The sequence below is a fragment of the Bombus bifarius genome, unplaced genomic scaffold (genome assembly GCF_011952205.1).
Source record: "Bombus bifarius isolate JDL3187 unplaced genomic scaffold, Bbif_JDL3187 scf7180000009200, whole genome shotgun sequence".
Classification (NCBI taxonomy): Eukaryota; Metazoa; Arthropoda; class Insecta; order Hymenoptera; family Apidae; genus Bombus; species Bombus bifarius.
This window is the reverse complement of record NW_022884965.1, coordinates 2,707,575-2,725,618: the sequence shown is the minus strand read 5'-3', so window position 1 is coordinate 2,725,618 and position 18,044 is coordinate 2,707,575. Positions and strand designations below refer to the sequence as shown.

The 18,044-nt window shown below is 32.6% G+C and overlaps 2 protein-coding genes across 4 annotated transcripts; one reads left to right on the top strand and one right to left on the bottom strand.

Moving 5' to 3' along the window:
• Positions 1-2,685, top strand: LOC117214221 (synembryn-A). Its single transcript, XM_033460125.1, has 9 exons — positions 1-365; positions 451-590; positions 824-933; positions 1,013-1,466; positions 1,537-1,783; positions 1,855-1,999; positions 2,068-2,218; positions 2,285-2,404; positions 2,485-2,685. The coding sequence occupies exons 1-9, from the start codon at positions 288-290 to the stop codon at positions 2,609-2,611; spliced, it is 1,572 nt and encodes a 523-aa protein (XP_033316016.1). The 5' UTR covers positions 1-287; the 3' UTR covers positions 2,612-2,685.
• Positions 2,686-9,847: 7,162 nt separating this feature from the next.
• On the bottom strand, positions 9,848-17,795 carry LOC117214217 (brain tumor protein-like). Of its 3 annotated transcripts, none has more exons than XR_004488811.1 (10): positions 16,045-17,795; positions 15,539-15,870; positions 15,252-15,456; positions 14,681-15,179; positions 14,400-14,567; positions 14,075-14,325; positions 13,643-14,000; positions 13,323-13,555; positions 12,487-13,181; positions 9,848-10,813 (listed from the first exon to the last, which is right to left on the bottom strand). XR_004488811.1 is itself a non-coding variant. In XM_033460118.1 (10 exons), exons 2-10 carry the CDS (start codon positions 16,723-16,725, stop codon positions 13,077-13,079), a joined length of 2,832 nt encoding a protein of 943 aa, XP_033316009.1. In that variant the 5' UTR covers positions 16,726-16,822; positions 16,910-17,795; the 3' UTR covers positions 12,055-13,076. The 3 variants fall into 3 exon arrangements, 2 of the variants coding, with proteins under 2 accessions (XP_033316009.1, XP_033316010.1); XM_033460118.1 differs by lacking the exon at positions 9,848-10,813 and having other exon boundaries at positions 12,055-13,181; positions 16,045-16,822; positions 16,910-17,795; XM_033460119.1 differs by lacking the exon at positions 9,848-10,813 and having other exon boundaries at positions 12,055-13,181; positions 16,045-17,305; positions 17,387-17,795.
• Positions 17,796-18,044: the final 249 nt, after the last annotated feature.

Sequence of the window (18,044 nt, the reverse complement as noted above, 5' to 3'; positions counted from 1 at the left end):
TATGAATAAAATTTGAATCCACTTTGTTTCCTTAATTGAAATACTTAGAAATGAGAAGATTGTAGCTCTCCTTGGGAAATTTAAGATTGATCTGAATTCTGAGATTTTGAAATGTTCTTTTTGAGTGCCTAGTTTCATAGAGATGGCGCTCAAGTTAGGTTACTTTAATACAGTGACCTCGATCCGTGTATAAAACGTCGCTTAGACGTTTAAAAATCGTCTGGAACGTCATTCTTATACGATATAATTTCTTTTGAATTTGACAAATATACTATGCGGATAGTAACATGGAGGCATTAGTGCAACGAATAATTTCAGATACAAGCGACGAATTTTCAAAAGATATAGCCATCTTTGAGGAAAATGTATGTTTAAATGTCTCAAAGATTTTTGTGAAGAGTTAATAACATAAATTGTTTTTGTTTGATATTTATTTTTATATTATTTTAGTATGGAAGCAGGACTGTATTCGAAGAACTAAACCACGATAAGTTACGAGAAAAGCTGTGGGAAAAATTGTTTCATTGTCTCTCAGATAATTCACAGTCATCACTTCATCATAATTGTTTATCTACTTTACGGATACTTAGGTAATACTATAACATAGCTGTGTGGGCTTGTATGAGATACAATATGTTATTGGATATGTTGTTTTATGTGTGCGGGGTATATATAAAAAAACTTTATTGAATAAACACATTTTTATTTTTAGCAAAACATTAGAACTTTTATGACAGCCACTTTGTGTTATTGCTTTAAATGTAGACCTATAGCTTTTGCTATTATTATTAAGTAATTCTATTGTTTTTCTCCATTAACGTAGCAGAGACAAAACAAAGCTATACGAATTAATCACAGGCGAAAGACTAGGTATTATATTAAATAATGCAGCTCTAAAGGACACAGGTGCAAAAGAACATATTTATACCAATGGTAAGCACATTACATTTAATCGCAAAGTGTTCAGATAAATATCAAATATTTGGAATTATTTTATTTATTTATTTTGCAGTTACTGTCGAAGCTCTCAAACTACTATGTAATTTAATATTCAACAGTGCAAAGGTACAGGAAATATTACCAAAAACACTTTGTTTGCAATGCCTAATTGAACGTATGAAAAAATACAATGACCACATTCCATATGAAGTAACATTATTCGATACCAGAATTGTATTCCTGATTACTGCCCTAAATGCTACCACCAGACATGTTGTCAAAACAGAATTAAATGGAGATGAGTGTCTGATAAAAATGTTGGAAAACATAAGCAATCAGTATGAACAAGATAAATCACATGATATCAAGGAAGATAATGCAACATTACTGTGTGAAATTTTAAAAGCATTATTTAATTTGTATATAAATTCAGATGATATGGCAGAAGAAGAGAAGAATAAGAGTTTAGTTTTAATTTTGAGGAAACTATTGTTATCTGGATGTAAGAAAGAAGATGATCTTCAGAGGTATTTATTACTTTTTACATTGCCATATATGTATATTATCTTATGTTGTTATACTATTTTTATATTCCAGCAACATCGCAAATCTATTAACTGTAATACCATATTACTGTTATTCAGTAATGATACCTCCTAGTAAAGAGAAACACAAACAAATATATCAAAATATGGACATGAGTGCAGTTTATGTTTTATTAAAATTTCTAGACAAAAGACTAAATTACAAAACCGATTTAATAGGAAATCTCAGTCCAATTGTTACTACTTTTATCAGAATGGTTAAAGCTGAGAGATTGATTAGAAAATATGCTAGGTTACAGGTAAAACTCTCTTCCATTTAGATGTTCCAAGATATTTAAGGTTATTGCATTAGTTATTGGTTTTTTTGCAGATCTTACCTCCCTTAAGGGACGTAATGCATCGCCCAGAAGAAGGAACTACTCTAAGGGCTAAATTGTGTAAATTATTAACTTCTCCTGTAGTAGAGGTACGAGATCTTGTTGCAGAGTTCTTGTTTATACTGTGTAAAGAGAATGGTAAGGCTACAAATATTTAATAAACTATAATATATATTTAGTTAATAATATATTCCTGTCATTTTTAGTTGTTCGCATGGTAAAGTATACTGGATATGGGAATGCTGCTGGTATGTTTGCAAATAAAGGATTATTAGGATCGAATAAAAAAAAGCCAAATTACTATTCTTCTGAATCAGAAGACAGTGAAACTGAGGAATACTTGAAACATAAGGAACAGTAAGTTTAAGCTTAAGATCATAATGAGTTTGTGTTACGATTTTAATAAAATCTGTACTTACAAAGGATCAATCCTGTGACTGGTTGCTTTGAACATCCAAAACCTAATCCTTTGGAAGGAATGTCAGAGGAACAGAAAGAGTATGAAGCATTGCAGCTTCTTGGTCTTGTTGATAAGTTAACGAGGTTTGTACTGTTATTCATTTATGAATATAACAATCAATTTGTTTTTGGTACAATGTTTATGATATATTTGATTATTTTAGGGAAGGTGTGATGCAACCTTGTAGGATTGGAGAAGACGGGAAACCAAAGCCGATCGAACACGTTTTGGAATTGCAAGAGAAACTGCCAAAACAACAATATGCCCATCAGGATTCTGATTCTGATTGAATGCTGAGAAATTCTTCTTATATATAAAACTATATGAAAGAACAGACATGAAATAAAAACATGTATGTACAAAATGTTCTTTTACTTTCGTACCCTGCTTCGTTGTCAGCCGAGTTCTTCATAATTCGGAAAATCCAATGGAGGTGAAATAGTCGTATCTTTAAATTGAAGGTCGTAGAAATATAAAGAGAACGATATTAAAGTTGGTTTGCTTACTTTATTGAAAAAAGAACAAAGAACAACATTACAAATTAAACAATTGGCAGGAAATAAAAAATATAACAGTTTCCAAAATCACATGAAATATTTTAAACATTACAATTTTGGTAAATTATGTTATGTGCTTTCGTGAGCATCACAATATATTTATTATTGCATTTAGTAAGCCTATACGCAGACAAGAACGTATGTTTCCTACATATTTGAGTAACTCTTTCTTTTTCTCTTTTGCTTGGAAACGAGATCCGCGCGGGGCGTAACGAAGTTGGGCGAATTGACAAAGGTAAATGGCGAGAGAATAGAGTCTTATACTTTTTTTTAAATACTTCTCACTTACGAGATTTCAAAACGAACAAAATGGCGTCTTAGCGCAATGATTATGCAGAATATCATTGTAAAAGAACTCTGAAAAATATATTCAGAGCAACAATCTGTTCCTCCTTCCTCCCAAGTTCTGCCCGTCCCGCAGAGGATACCTTTCCAAAGATTATATCGCGCGCGTGTACATTTGACAAATATATAAGTAGCAACTGTTTTCCACATATCTTTAAATACAATAATATTAATGTAATACGTAGATTAAAATATTTTACTTTTCATTTTATTTTTTTTCCATTTTATTATTGTTTGTAAAAGTGTATATAGAAGTGTATACGTATAATACCATAAATTTGAATATTCCATATAAAAATGAAACTAAAAATTTAGTAGGTACCGACGTAGAGAAGAAAAAAGGAAAAAAAGGAAGAGAGAAAAACATTAATAATAATAATAATATTAATAATAATAGTAGTAGTAATAATTAATATAATAATCAAGCGGAAATCCCCGTTGAAATGAAAGGAGAGACTTCGCATTTCTCCATTTTCTTTATATACACATATATACATGCGTACATATGCATACTGTGCATAATATACACACATATATATATCGTAACACTTATATGTGGTGTATGTGTGTATATTATATAAGACTAGGTTTTTAACAAACTTTGGGGAAATTCGGTAGGAGTTGATGGTTGGGCACGATGAGGAATTAAAATTAGAATCATCAAAGATATCGCTCTTTTTTTTCTTTTTTCTTTCTCATTCAAAGGACTTAATAGAGAAACGAATATGCATATATATCTATGTATTTTAATATGTACGTATATGTGTATATATAATATATATGTATATATATTTATATATATGTATATATATATTTATATAAATATTGAAATACTTTGAAAACGAAAATTCGCGGTTATAAATATATATATATATATATATATATATATATATATATATATATTTTTTTTTAATCTAAAGGCTGAGTAGTTTCGGGGGGAACTGACAATTCGATTACACGGTCGATATATGCATGTGCATTTCTCCCTTTTTCTTTCTTCTTACATATAACCGTACGTGTAACTCTCGCGCTAATTAATACAGTATTGATTTTTTTTTCAACGTTTACAACGTCACCATGCTCCTTGGCATCCCATTAGCATATATAAAAAATATATTTGGAATACACGCTTTCTCCATATTGCATTTTTACCACTTCTCCCTTGTCTTGTACTATCCTTTTATACAGTTTACAGTTTTGAAGTATTTACGCAACATGTCGGAACATCTTTCTTTTTTTCCCATTTCCGTGAAAAGTCTCATCTAATAAAAAATACCAATGGAGGTCTCAGGAAAACATGGTTTACGCATAGCAAACCGCGTGAATTTCTTTTTTCTCTGTCTGTTATCAACTCTTTGCTTCACTTACTATTTCTTTCTTATATTTCTATACTCTTTGTTTGCTTTTCTGTTCCTGTTGTATGGTGTAAACCATATGCCCAATATCTATTTGGATATTGTGCTACATTAAATTCTATCCTCAAAGACATTGTTTCTTTACTTAATTCCAGTATACAGGAGTATATGGCTCGGCGTTCTTTTCTCACACATTACTGTTCCCTTTGTTTTATCAGCTTATTTATGACACCCTGACCCTCCCTATGTAGAACAAGTTTTGATTTGTTTCATTCTCTTTGAAGACATTTTTATTGTGAAATTGTCCATAGAAGCTCGTAAACAGTTCAGATCCAAAACAGATCTGGATTTAAAGATTTGTCAATCTTTCTGGAATAAGCAAGTCCTCTCACAATGTCTTCCATGATAACAAGGAAGACTAACAAGTCCTAATAATCCATTAGTTTGAATTAAAAGCTCGAAGCTGGACCTCTTTTGAACCCTTTATGACTAGAATGTTTCTGGAGATGCCATTCCCAGGTACAAGATTTGGCGACTAATGAACAAATTTGAAGAAACACAATTACAAAAGACCAAGATGAAGGCAAAAGATAAGAAGAAATCCCTTATATTATATGAAATAAGCAAATTCCCTGAAAATTTTCTTATCTAAATCTGAAACAATGTACGAAGAGAAATTAGAATAAAATTCGTTTCCCTCGCCAACTATCAAATATTACTTACCACCTTCTTTAACGATACAGCTTACAAATAAATTACAAACTATAAATAACATGTTATTGCAACATTGCACGTGGGATAAGCTGCATGTCTCTTCTGTCATTTCCTACCTATTGCTTAAAACAGTATCACTTGAAATCTTTACCTTTTGTTACTTATTTGCTTCGGTTCCCTTCAAGATTTTTGTGACTGCTGGCTCAAGGAGGCATTCAAATGATAAAATCACAGAAATCCAGTTGTCAAGGAACGCCGAGCCAGACACTAAGCCAAGAATCATCCATTCAGGTATAATTTTTGTTGCTAATGAATGTAACAGGATTTATTCATAGAAGAACTGTTTCTCTATTTTGCATTGAGGACGTTTTTAAACCTGTCTTCCAGTCTAAAACTAGCTGCCACCTCAAAATTGAAGTGTACTTTTGTTGGAAAAGCAGAGGTTCCAAGTTTTTGTCGTTGGAAAAGTGAAAAAACACACAGAGAGAGATCACGGGAAACATCGAAGGGCGTGTACCTACGCCGATGGAATGCAACGGTTTCTTTATGTGTCCATTTGTGGTCAATTTGATATGTCAAAGAAAACATCTCCGAAAAAAAAAAGAAAAAAAAAAGGAACGCGTGTCTCGTTAAAATTAATATCAAAGTAAAATGAGGGTTTTGTATACATATTAGGTGTGTGGATATATATAATATATATATGATATCATATATATTATATATATATATATCATATGTTAATGAGTAGGAAGAAACGAAGAAAAGAAAAAAAAGAAGTCACATTTCTTTCTTTTTACTTCGCCCTCTATCAGCCCGTCCTGTCATTTTAAGTATTATTAAACGTCAAGTAACTAATGCAAATATAAATAAAGCTATATCAGAGGCTTAGTAAGGAATGAAACCAAGTTTATACGCAACTACGCGCGTTTTGCTCTCCCTCTCTTTCTCTCATCCCTTTCACGCTTGCACACGCACGCCTCCTCTCTCGTTTTTATACTTATTACCTAATCATAGAATACATTTAAACATTTGTACTTTAACTGACTAAGCAAGGATTTTTTTTTTATAATCGTTTAATATTTCTGTCTTTCCTCATTTTTTTTATTTTTATAATTGTTGTGTGTGTATATATATAGATATATTATATATATATATATAATAATTTCTTCTTTTCTTTCTTTCCTTCTTTTTTGCTCCTTTCTTCATATTTTCTTTTTTTTCCCTTATAACTCTAGAACCACTGATACCCCATGTATTCTTATTTTTTCTTTTTCACTTATTAATGTTTATAATATAAATGGAACTCAATTTGAAGAAATCATCATTAAATAAATATGAATGACAAATAAAACATAAAAAAAAGAGAAAAATTATCGCGATCGAAGTGCTTCTATTCCTCTTCGTTCCGTTCGTTAAATTATGCAGTCTGTCGTTCGCTTTTTTTAAACTTCGTTTTGTTACTTTTCTTTTACCTTTTTTTTTTTTTTATTATTTTATTTTCATTTTAGTCTTTCTTTTGGCACTAAAGAATTTCACTACGCGTAGCGAATAGTAAAAGTCTGCGGAGGATTTAAAAAAACGAAGGATAAAAATTAAAAAAGAAGATCGGCGGAAACTGTGCGGCCTGAACTGGCGAGAAATTCAAACCGAGGGCCTCCCAATTTCTTTTGTCGGATGAAGAACAATCGATATCTCGTTTCCTCTCGAATCGAGCCAACTAATAAAAGATTAAAAATGATTATTTAACGAAGGCGGAATGGGGAGAGAGGAAGTGGTATGAAAATAATGGCCGTTCTGTAAATTGAGAAACTTTCCTCGGCGTTTGTCTTGAGATCTACACATCGTCTTTTTTCAACTTGAAAAAGCAAAACACAAAAAATAAAAAGAAAAAAAAAATGTAAAGTCTTAACGATTAACTACATTTAAATTAATGCTACTATTAAAAAATAGTAATAATGGTCGCAATATAATAATATTAGAAATAATAAGTATAATAGCAATAATAGTAATAAAAGCTGTTCAAGAGCGTTCGCGCACTTATTTGAATTAAAAAAAAAAAAAAAAAAAGATGAAAAATAGAAATTAAAGATAAGTTGTCGAAAACTGGCGGGTCGAGAGGCAACGAGACGAAGGAAATCCTTTATGTCTTTCGTCATTTCGGCTTGAGTATTGGAGAGAGGAAGAAAACAAAAAAAAAAAAGAATATAGATTTGAATGATTAAAAAGAAGAAAAAGGAAAATAATACACATAAAAAGGAATTTGTTAATTTAAAAAAAAAAAAAAACGAAAATCGCGGGTCAAGGTGGTAACAATGATCGAAAAAAGTCAAGAAAAGGAAAAGGAAACAAAAATAAAAAAATTGCAATAATAATAATAATAGTAGTAGTAGTAGTAATAATAATAATAATAATAATAATAATAATAATAATAATAATAGCAGCAGTAGTAGTAGTAGTAATAGTAGTAGTAGTAGTATTCATAATATTATTAATAGTTGTAATAATAATAATGATATAAAACATCAAAGTTATGGGTGGGGGAAAGGAAAAAGAACAGAAAGAAAAACCCCACACGAGATGCCATATATTAATTAATAATAGAAAAAAAAATGGAAAACTGAAAGTGGTGTCCCCGTTTTATAATAGGTCCGTCATGTGTGAAATGGTAAAATGCACGCATCCAACATTTGAACAATGTGGAAAAAATCAACACGACAATATATACATATAAATATGCCCTCTTTTCCTTTAAACAACCGACACAAGAACACACATTAATGCCTCGACGAAGATAAAAAAATAGTTGTTTAACATTACTTAAAAACGACCTACAAGAAATGAGTAAAGCGAAGAAAAAAAATGCCACTTTAAAAGGAAGAAAAAATAAAGAGGAAAAAAGAGCAACAAGGAAAACGCACTTATTCCACATGAATAATTTAACAAAGATACGGTTCCTAAACCTTTGTGAACTCGTCTTCTGTTTCCTCTAATTCCTATGTCCGCTATATTTAGATCTTTGTACAAATACACGACGAATAATAACGTTCGAAGGAAAAAAATATATGTATGTACCTATGCATGTACGATTTCTCCTATTTCTCCCTTCACTTATAACATCTCCGTTCCATCCGTTTCCTTTTTTAAAGTTAATATTTTATAGTTACACTTTTAAGTCATGTTCGATAAAATGTCTCTCACAAGCAGATCAATTCGACCGCCAATTCTCATCAGCATAAACACTGTGAGGGTAATAACTTTCTTTATTTTATTACGCTCCTTTATGGCTATAGTAAAAGATCACGGTTCGACTTCCAGGATAGCCATGGATCTTAGATAGAAAAAAACTCGGTAATCGCATAAAGATAAAACCTTTCTTTTTCTTTCTGTTTTTTTCCACAACTCTAGGAAGACTATGATTAACCGTAGGCTAGAATTCAGTTAATGACGCAACCTTTTTTTTTTTTTTCATTTTAAATCCTATCGTTAATGTGTATATGTATATATCATATATTATTACCTGTGTATATATATATTATATATATATAAGTGCCCCCCGACGCGATATCCGCAAAAAACTCGCAAGTGTAATCTTATTTTTATTGTATCACTTAAATGTGATGCGATCTTCAAAATCAGGAACATATTTTATATATTTAATTTTTCGTATCTTTTTTCCTTGTTCGTAGCATACCCTCCGCTTTTTTTGGTTTTGACTATGCGACACAATTTTCCTGTTTTTCATCATCTTTTACGGCTGACAAACAACGGCTTTTGTCAGATGTATATATTTTTCTCTTTCGTACACATTCTTACAACTGCAGCAGCTCATTCTTGTACACATTGTCGATTAATAGACCGATCATTAATCAATGTCGAAAATATAAAACCAAATATTTACACTATAAACACAAGAATTTGTTCGAATGGGAATTTGAAATCACGCGTCACTTTTAAATCGCCAAATTATACTTACGAAATAAATGTTTCCTTCGTCAATAAATACATAGGAATGATGGAATCAATAGTTATGAGTCTTTACTACCGTATTAAAAATTTTTTAATCCTTCGTTAAATTAATTAAATTTGTTCCTCATTGTTATAAACATATCATAGATACGAATCGTAAAAACAATGGACACCTTCTTTATGAATTTCAATTTCTTTTTTCTCTCTTTCCCTTCTCTTTTTTTTTTTGTGTTTCTTTTAAGCTGCACATAGATAGCACGTCATTCGTAAACGAACACAAAGAACCATTACAAAAACCGAAATCGTGTCGAAGAAGTATATTTAGGTGGCATCTAAAAAGGCCTTGGAAACTGTTTTTATTTATATATATATATATTTTTTTTTATAGCGATAAAAACATTAGATCAGATAAAAGTATAATACGTAGAACATATCTGAATACGTTTACTTTAATAGACTGATAGTATATATATATCTTTTGTCTCTTATAAACTGCTTACAATAAGGTGATATATTCATTACTTTTTTGTCATTTAATAATTATTAGTTATTTTTCTTTAACAATGTAAGCAGAGTTTTCTTTATGTAGTTTTTATGTCGAGAGTGACTATTATAATTCTATACATATTAGGATAATAAGACTTTTGAGATTGTAAAAATCATCAAAAAATCTATCACAATTACCATTTACGTAACATGTAATCCCCGTTTCATTTTTTTTTCCTTTTATATTATTATTGTAATTTAAACATCAAGGCAAATAAGGGGTGAATTTCAACAGTGGCCTAAATTAGCCAAGTAGTCTTCCACAGATAAAAATATGTAAATAGAGTAAATCTATATACTAAAATATTCAAGTGAGCGTAATATAATAATTTTGTGAGGTAAAAGACCCTCTCATTAATGGTCATCCATTCATTACACTATGAGTCCATTTTTTATTTTCTTCTTCTTTGTCTTCAAATACGACTGGCAAAAATGTTTGCAACATATTTCTCTTTACTTTTTCTCAATATTATCTTTTTGCTTCTCTTTTCTTATATTCATATTGTGTATTGTGTATATAATTCATACATATCATTAGAGACCATTCGATGGCTTTGTATCGGGTGTTATTGTGCATTAAACAGAAATACACCTTCCACAAGGCGTCTCGCTAACAACATTTCGTTTCGGTACCTCTAATAATATTTACCTTGCAACGACATCAAAGACTCTGTAAGGACACAACTTATCCTGACGATACTATTATCACAGGCATTATTTATATAACTCTACTAACCATGACTATTAAATACTTCAGAATTACTTCTTTTTTTTTTTCTTTAATATATATAAAATTAAAACTTCTAATAATAAAAGATGATTACGACTTATTAGCTTAGGTGTACGTACGTAGGCTTCGTGCAATTTACTACAAATGTTACGCGCAGATTTATTATTTTTTTTCTGTTGTTTTGAGTAGCTCTATTATAGCGTTTCTGCAATTTCGCACTGTTCTCCTTGAGGTTTTAGACATATCCTCCCACTTTCCTCATTAACTAGCCATTCATCCCTTTAAAACCAATTCTATTTAGCATAGCCAATTTGTATGCGAAAAACAAATTTGTCAAAGCTATCCAAGTAGAAATATATATATATATATGGATGTGCTTTCTAACATTTGGTATGGCAAGATAGTTATTCACATTCAATCGTTATTGTAGGTAATTATAATACAATATATAGCGATCTGCCAGATATATCCGTATATATACATATATATGTGTATATATATACATATATATATATATATATATATTTACATATATGTGTATATATATATGTATATATATATGTATATATATATATATATATATATATATATATATATATATATATATATGTTGTATACACATTGCATTTATATTTTTGTTTTATAGTTTCAATTAAATCTTAAGGCTGATCATGTAAACAACCCTAAAAAATATGTGTATTTCTATATATATGTATGTGTTTTACATGGATTTTCATCTTTTTTTTCTTACGGATCATGTTTAATTATATATACATAAATAGAAGTTGTTTAGCAAACTGTACGTTGTTTTTTCAATTTTTTTTCCTTTTTTAATCTTTTTATACATAGATAAAGATATTATTCCTATGATACCGGTGGTATAATTTTTACTTATGAACCTTGTATAATATATTACATGATCATTCCACAGCATTGTTAAATCTCGGAACGATTCTGTAATTTTTGTAACAAATACATTTACATGGTATGGATATATTATTATTATTCTCTAGCACCACGAACCAATAATTCACACACGCATATATATGTATATATATTGTATTTATATGGTGGACCATAATAAAGCATCCTGAGTAAATATTGTAACCATTACGTGCCTCGCCTATTATATATTTTTTTTCTGTTTCTTTTAACAATGCACAAAACGGGATCTATTATCAGTGGCAAGTCTAGAATAATTATTTTCGATTTTTTATTTTCTCGAATGTAATTCGTGTACGATTCCTCGTCTCGCAAGACAATTATATGTTTGATTTTCAACGTATCTGTAATTCTATGCTTTCTCTCTCTCTCTCTCTCTCTCTACTTTAACATTGCCCCATAAAATTCCTCTTTTCTTTCTTTCTCTTTCTGAACTACTAATTTTCAAATGCACGGAGAAGTATCACCAGGAACATAGCTCGTATTATTCCTTTTTTTTCAGTTTTTGTTCTTTTTTCTTGTTTAAGCTTCGTGTCTGCCGTAACGAGGAGTACTGGATGTGTTTTCTGTTAGTTTTATTTTTTTTTCATTTTTTATTTGTTTGTTTTAAATAGAGATATGATATGATAAGAGCAGGAAGTACTACCATGTGTCGCAGCATGCAACATTTGTCTTCACCGCAACGTTAAGCACAGGAATTTGTATTATTATTTACTTCTTCTAATAACCGTAACCTTTTCGTATCTCAACATGCTTATTAGATTACTTAACGATTCTTAACGAAATCTTAGAAACTTAGTGTATCTACAAATAGATCTCGAAGTAACGTAGGGAAGAAAAAGTCTTATTAATTTCTCGTTTCCTTCCACTCGTTCTTTGTCGCCACTTTTATCACACATTTTCGTAATACCTCCAGATTAAAAATACACGTTGCTTCGAGTACGGATTGAAAAATCAGTGTGTAAAACAGTGCTCGTTAGAGACTAGAATAATTTGATTTATAAACATACCTAAAATACTGACGAAGTCGAAGATGATGTGACCGATTATGACGGAAAGCTACCGTTCTGCAACTTCCTTCCACATCTCCTCCTCCACTTCCGGTCAAAGCGATCCAATTCGGCTTTCTTCCAATTTCCTCTCTCTGCTACTCCTTGCCTAACTGTGTTTCTTTCTTTTTCTTCTTCATGTTAATTTTTCTTGGCAGTTTACCAAATGCAACTTCGCTAAATTACTATTTATACTGTTTTTTGGTCGGAGACGTACGTTTACCTAATTTTTTTTTTATTTTTATTTCTTCTTTCGAACGTTGTTACTTTCATAAAACAGGGACGCACTTATACTTGTTTTTCCATTTTTTTTTTCTTTTATACAGACTATTAAAGCTGCATGCTGCACTCGTTTGTAATTCTATTGCTTGGATAGGCCCAAATCTCAAAGAACTCAATGTCACGGGCATATTGGATATTTTTCTTCTTTCTTTCGTTTGTTTCTTCGTATTAATCGATTTGTTCTTCGTTGAGAGTAGAGCGACATTCACCAAGATAATTCCACTCGCTGAAGAAAGTTACGACATACTTATTTGGTCTGCCCCTTCGCTTCATGATATGTAAAGAGTGTTCAACACGAGGACGTGGTGATTATTTTTAGCCAGAGTTACAATATACCCCTCTGAGGTTATTTTCAAGCCACAACATCGAGAGACCTGCGAAATTCCGTCAGGTGATCGTTTGATACGAATCGTTTGAAAAGAATCTAACCTTTAATTAATCTCAATTAATTAAAGGTTGCTCTGTTCAGAAAAGAGAAAATTAATGGGACGTGTGATTAATTTTGGGACGTTTACCTTGACGTATGGACATTCGAACTCGGAAATCAAGGAACCATCTCTTGAAAAAACAGCCACGTGAAAACGGTTACCATGCGAGTCTCCTATTAATATATCTCCTGCATCGCTAATATCGATCCCATTTGGGAAGTTTGTTACATTGTCACAGCCAATACGACGCAAAAAGTTTCCCTCCTCGTTAAACACCACAACACAATGTCCCTTAAAATCACAAACAAAATATTCTTTACCTGAAAACAAAAGAAATTTATATGTATAGTTTACAAAAGCTTGAAACACACAATATAGCCAAACATAATTTGAAAGGAATTATTTACCACTAATTGCAATATCACTTGGTTCTCTCATATATTCACTGCAATCGAACCAGTTTAACAGCTCTCCTGTATCGCTGATTACAAACACCGTCGGTGATACGCTATCAACAGCCAAAATGTGGCCTTCGCTAGTCACAGCTAGGCCAGCTACAATATCGATGTAACGAATTGCTATTTTCTTGATAAAATGACCACTTTTTGTAAATATCTGCATCCTCGATCGTTCGTTCCCTCGATCACAAACAACAAATTTTCCACTGTTCTTCATCACTGCGATCTTTCTAGGGTACCATAATTGGCCCTCTTCCTTACCAGGAACACCAAATTGGAATTTGAATATGCCAGTCTTATCAAATATCTAAAAATAGATTTCGACTATTAATATGAGCAGAGAATTTAAACTGACTAATTGTCAAATATTGAAAAAAGTACCTGAATTCTGTGATTATTCGTGTCGGCAACAATAATATCTTCATCAGCACTTAAACAAAATCCATGAGGTGAGCTGAATTGACCTTTACTGGGACCTAACTGTCCAAATTTACACCTAATTTGCATAGGAGTTAATTTCGTGTTATTCGAACGCGGATGAGTATAATTTCCAGAACCGGAACCAGTTACATTGCCAACTGTATTTCCTACTACTACAGGCATGTTATGCATGGAGTCTCCTCTTAAATCATCTGCAAGAAATATCGTTATGTAATCAAATCGTTTTGACTTATTTGAAATATACAATAATCCAGAGAGATTTTACCAGCACCCTGTGAAAGTATGGTGGAAGTGGATGAAGATAATGATTGAAATCCTCCATTTAAAAGACTGTTAGCAGCTAGACTCAAGTTTGGTGTGTCCACAATGGCTGGCGAAGGACCTCTCCCTAGTACTAAACCACTACCACCATTAATAGTAGGATTGCCGAGATCTGGAAATAAACAAAATGAAGTAAATGATTACACTACATTTGACGCACCATACACACACACACACACACACACACGCACGCACGCACAATAATTCATATCAGTGACCCCATACCTTGATTACCAAGTGTGTTTCCTAATTTTGCAAGAGCTTGTAAATTATTGATTGCATGGCTGGTAGAACTCAGATCGCCGGCAAATAAATCTGCTAAAGTGAAAGACGGCGTTGGACTAGGATTCGAACTTGGCCCAACCACGTTCGTGTCTCCAACCATTTCGACTTTTTCCGCCAGACTAGCTAACTGCTGTAGATTATATTCTTGAATACTAGTAAGCCCATGAATAGGACCTGGAGGAAGAGATACAGAAGGTGGTGGAGGTGGAATACTTTGAGGGCTGGATGTTGGAGGTATAACAAATGAAGGGTCACCTTCGAAGGAGGATTGCATTGATGTAGGAAGGGAAATGGGAGACCTTGCACTAATAGAACGAGGACAGCCCATTGAAGTATGAACAACTTGTTGGTTCACAGAAACTCCAGACATAGTTGTAATTGGTTCTGGAGTGGATTTTGTTACTGGTGTGCTTTCCGTATGAAATTTACCAAAGACTTCCTACAATTATATATTTCATTAACGTATTTTTGTTCATTCAGATACAATTAAACATATGTAGTATAAACAAACCTTCAGTGCTTTTTCAAACTGGTTGTAGTCAGTTTGAAACTGAATAGAAAACGTAACATTTGGCTTTGGTGTGTTTTTTATTAAATTCATTAACTGTGTTCCTACGATACGACGAAGAGCGAGGATCTCCACAGCATCACCATGCTCAAGAAGTCTGGAGGTAAAACGACAAGCATCTTCTATCTTCTCCACTGTCTTTTCAACGCTGTAAACATGAACAATGATGTAGTAAATACATTTTAAAGATATAGACAATATTTGTTCCAAGTGAAGAATGTTCCTCTAACCTATGAAACGTGTCCATTATTTCTAATTCCCTATCTGAATGTAATTTTTCAAGCTCAACCAGGGCATTGTCTCGACATTTCTCTAAAACAGCCTTGTAACTCTGAAATGTCTCTACAATTAGATCTTTAGCTTGATCATGTTGTGCTTGTAGTTCACTAAGTGCATTTTCTAGTTGTGCAGATACTTGGTCACAGTCTGCTATTCTTGCTTTACTCTCATTCATCAATTTTATTAATTCTTCTTTCTGACGTGGTTCTGCATCCATTAGTCTTTCATACTGATGCTCTGGAGTTTTGTGTTCAATAAGCAAACACTCGTTGCATATAGGTTCCTAAATTGAACAATTAATAAAGTGGGTTTTATAATATTTGATCTTATACCAGTACTCTTACCAATAATAATACAATAAGAGGTTTAAGTCTATTCATAATCCATACTATGTATGGACTCTACAGTCCTCAATAAATTATCACAAAATCAAAGAATTTGGAGGCATGCTAATTACCTGGCAAGTGTAGCAGTAAAATTTCATATTTTCAGCAGGATGATATTCGCAAAAAATAGGTTTGTGTATTGGTATAGCTTCGTTGGATTGCTTTAAATCTTCAAAGGCCATGACCTTGTGACTTTCAAAACAACGCATGAACTGGTGTGCGGTGTTGCAATTCGGACATAAGAAGTTGGCACAGTCCGAGCAACGTGCAACCGCACTCTCTTTGGCTTTACACGAGGTACAGAGTACAGCCATGTTCTCAATCGCGGACATGTCAAGTATATTCGTTAGAACATAATCGCATGTCAATGACGCAGCACCCTTAGAACTAATGGAAGTTTCTTGTTGACAGAGCGGGCAGATTAGGACAGAGCTAACTTTAGAGTCACCTGCCTCGTCCATCAGAAGCTTATCCAGGCAAGCCTCGCAAAACACATGAAGACAAGAGAGCACTCGTGGAGAACAAAGTTTGCTCATGCAAATAGCACATTCCTGATCACCTGATTCACCTGAGCCACAATTTATTTCTTCCAAGGCATCACCAGGATTGGAGGTTTCGCTGCAGCTGGTAACAGTGTTTATGTTTCGTTCAGTAAACACATTCCCATTCTCCACATCTTCGTTTTGACTGATACCAGTTCCAGCTGGAACCGAAGCTGTTCCAGAAGGAACAGCCACCATAGACGATGCCATCTTTGTAAATCACTTCTTGTTTGTCTGCGAATATCTTCTCCTTTGTGGATAGTTTCTTTATTTCTTACAGACAGTCTTGCCGGGGTAACCGTGAGATCTAACGTTTAATGTTATTTAACTAAACATATCGTTCCAATGAACGAGACGAATAATTACGAGAAGAAAAAAAAGAAAAGCCACAAACCCCTTTTTCAGATCGTGAAACACGAGGGCCAAGACATCGTAGCATCGATCGTTTAATCAACGAAACAAAACACTGCTAGTCACGGTTGGCCACCACCAACGGGGATTTCTACTACCGTGTGTATAAAAATAATGCTTGTGGCGCACACTAATGAACGGAAAAAAGAGAAAGAGAAAAAATCAAATCAACGCAAGACGCTCGTTACGACGAACGAATTTTTGTCATGCAGCATTTCAAGCTCTGACATATTTCGTTTCCGTCTTTTTTTATTTTCCTTCTATCTCTCTCTCTTTCTCGTTTCCTCGTGTCTATCGAGATAAAAAAAATTCCTCTCCAAGTTTTACTTCTGTAGTCACACACACACACACGCGGTTAATTCGTTTTCCTTCCCTCTCTCTGCAAGAGCTTTGAATCTATTCTTCTTTCTATTTACATTTGTAACACTATTCTCTTCGTCACTGGTCTCGGAATGCTTACCAACTGAATTCGTATTAAATATTCGTTTTGAACAGGATCAACGTTTTGACTTGCGTATCGAATGTACTAAGAAACATTTTTATCGATCATCCACGAATCCCCTTTGAGTCGTTTACGATAGCGAAACGGCGATTGTTTCAATTTCAATTGTTATCCGACGCCTCAAACCGCGAATATTTCTGATTTTTTCATATGTAGAGCGGAGGAATAAATCATTCGAACCAAGAAGAGTTGACCCCAATGCAGGAGCCCTGCAAACAATTAATATAACGATGAGTGCACTTATAGACCCGTAACGCGGGACTTAGAAACTTCCCCAAGTTTCGTCGATGCAGCAAACCGGGCGACATCACGCGACTATGTCGAAAATTAGAGACGTTGTAAACTTTGAATGTCCTTATTGACCCAATTTTTCAATCTACAATGAGAACAATACAGGATACTTCAGGAATTATTAAACTGCGAATATTTATGCAAATTTGTATTTTTGTAAATATACTTTCGGTATAATCGGTAACGATTCCGCATAAAAAAAGCAAGTCAAACTATAGAATGTGTTTTTCATAAGATACTTCGTTTTCAAGAAAATTGAAATTAAAAATTGAAGAGAGAAATAGAAAATTAAATTAAAAAATTTATCTACCGTACCAGTCCAAAC

Excerpts from the sequence above, each read along its gene's own strand:
- LOC117214221 (XM_033460125.1), top strand. The coding sequence starts at position 288 with ATGGAGGCATTAGTGCAACGAATAATTTCAGATACAAGCGACGAATTT. Across the intron at positions 1,467-1,536 it reads AAAGAAGATGATCTTCAGAG|CAACATCGCAAATCTATTAA; the intron begins GTATTTATTACT and ends TTTATATTCCAG. Across the intron at positions 2,000-2,067 it reads TATACTGTGTAAAGAGAATG|TTGTTCGCATGGTAAAGTAT; the intron begins GTAAGGCTACAA and ends TGTCATTTTTAG.
- LOC117214217 (XM_033460118.1), bottom strand. The coding sequence starts at position 16,725 with ATGGCATCGTCTATGGTGGCTGTTCCTTCTGGAACAGCTTCGGTTCCA. Across the intron at positions 14,568-14,680 it reads AAACACACTTGGTAATCAAG|ATCTCGGCAATCCTACTATT; the intron begins GTATGGGGTCAC and ends GTTTATTTCCAG. Across the intron at positions 14,326-14,399 it reads CATACTTTCACAGGGTGCTG|ATGATTTAAGAGGAGACTCC; the intron begins GTAAAATCTCTC and ends TATTTCTTGCAG.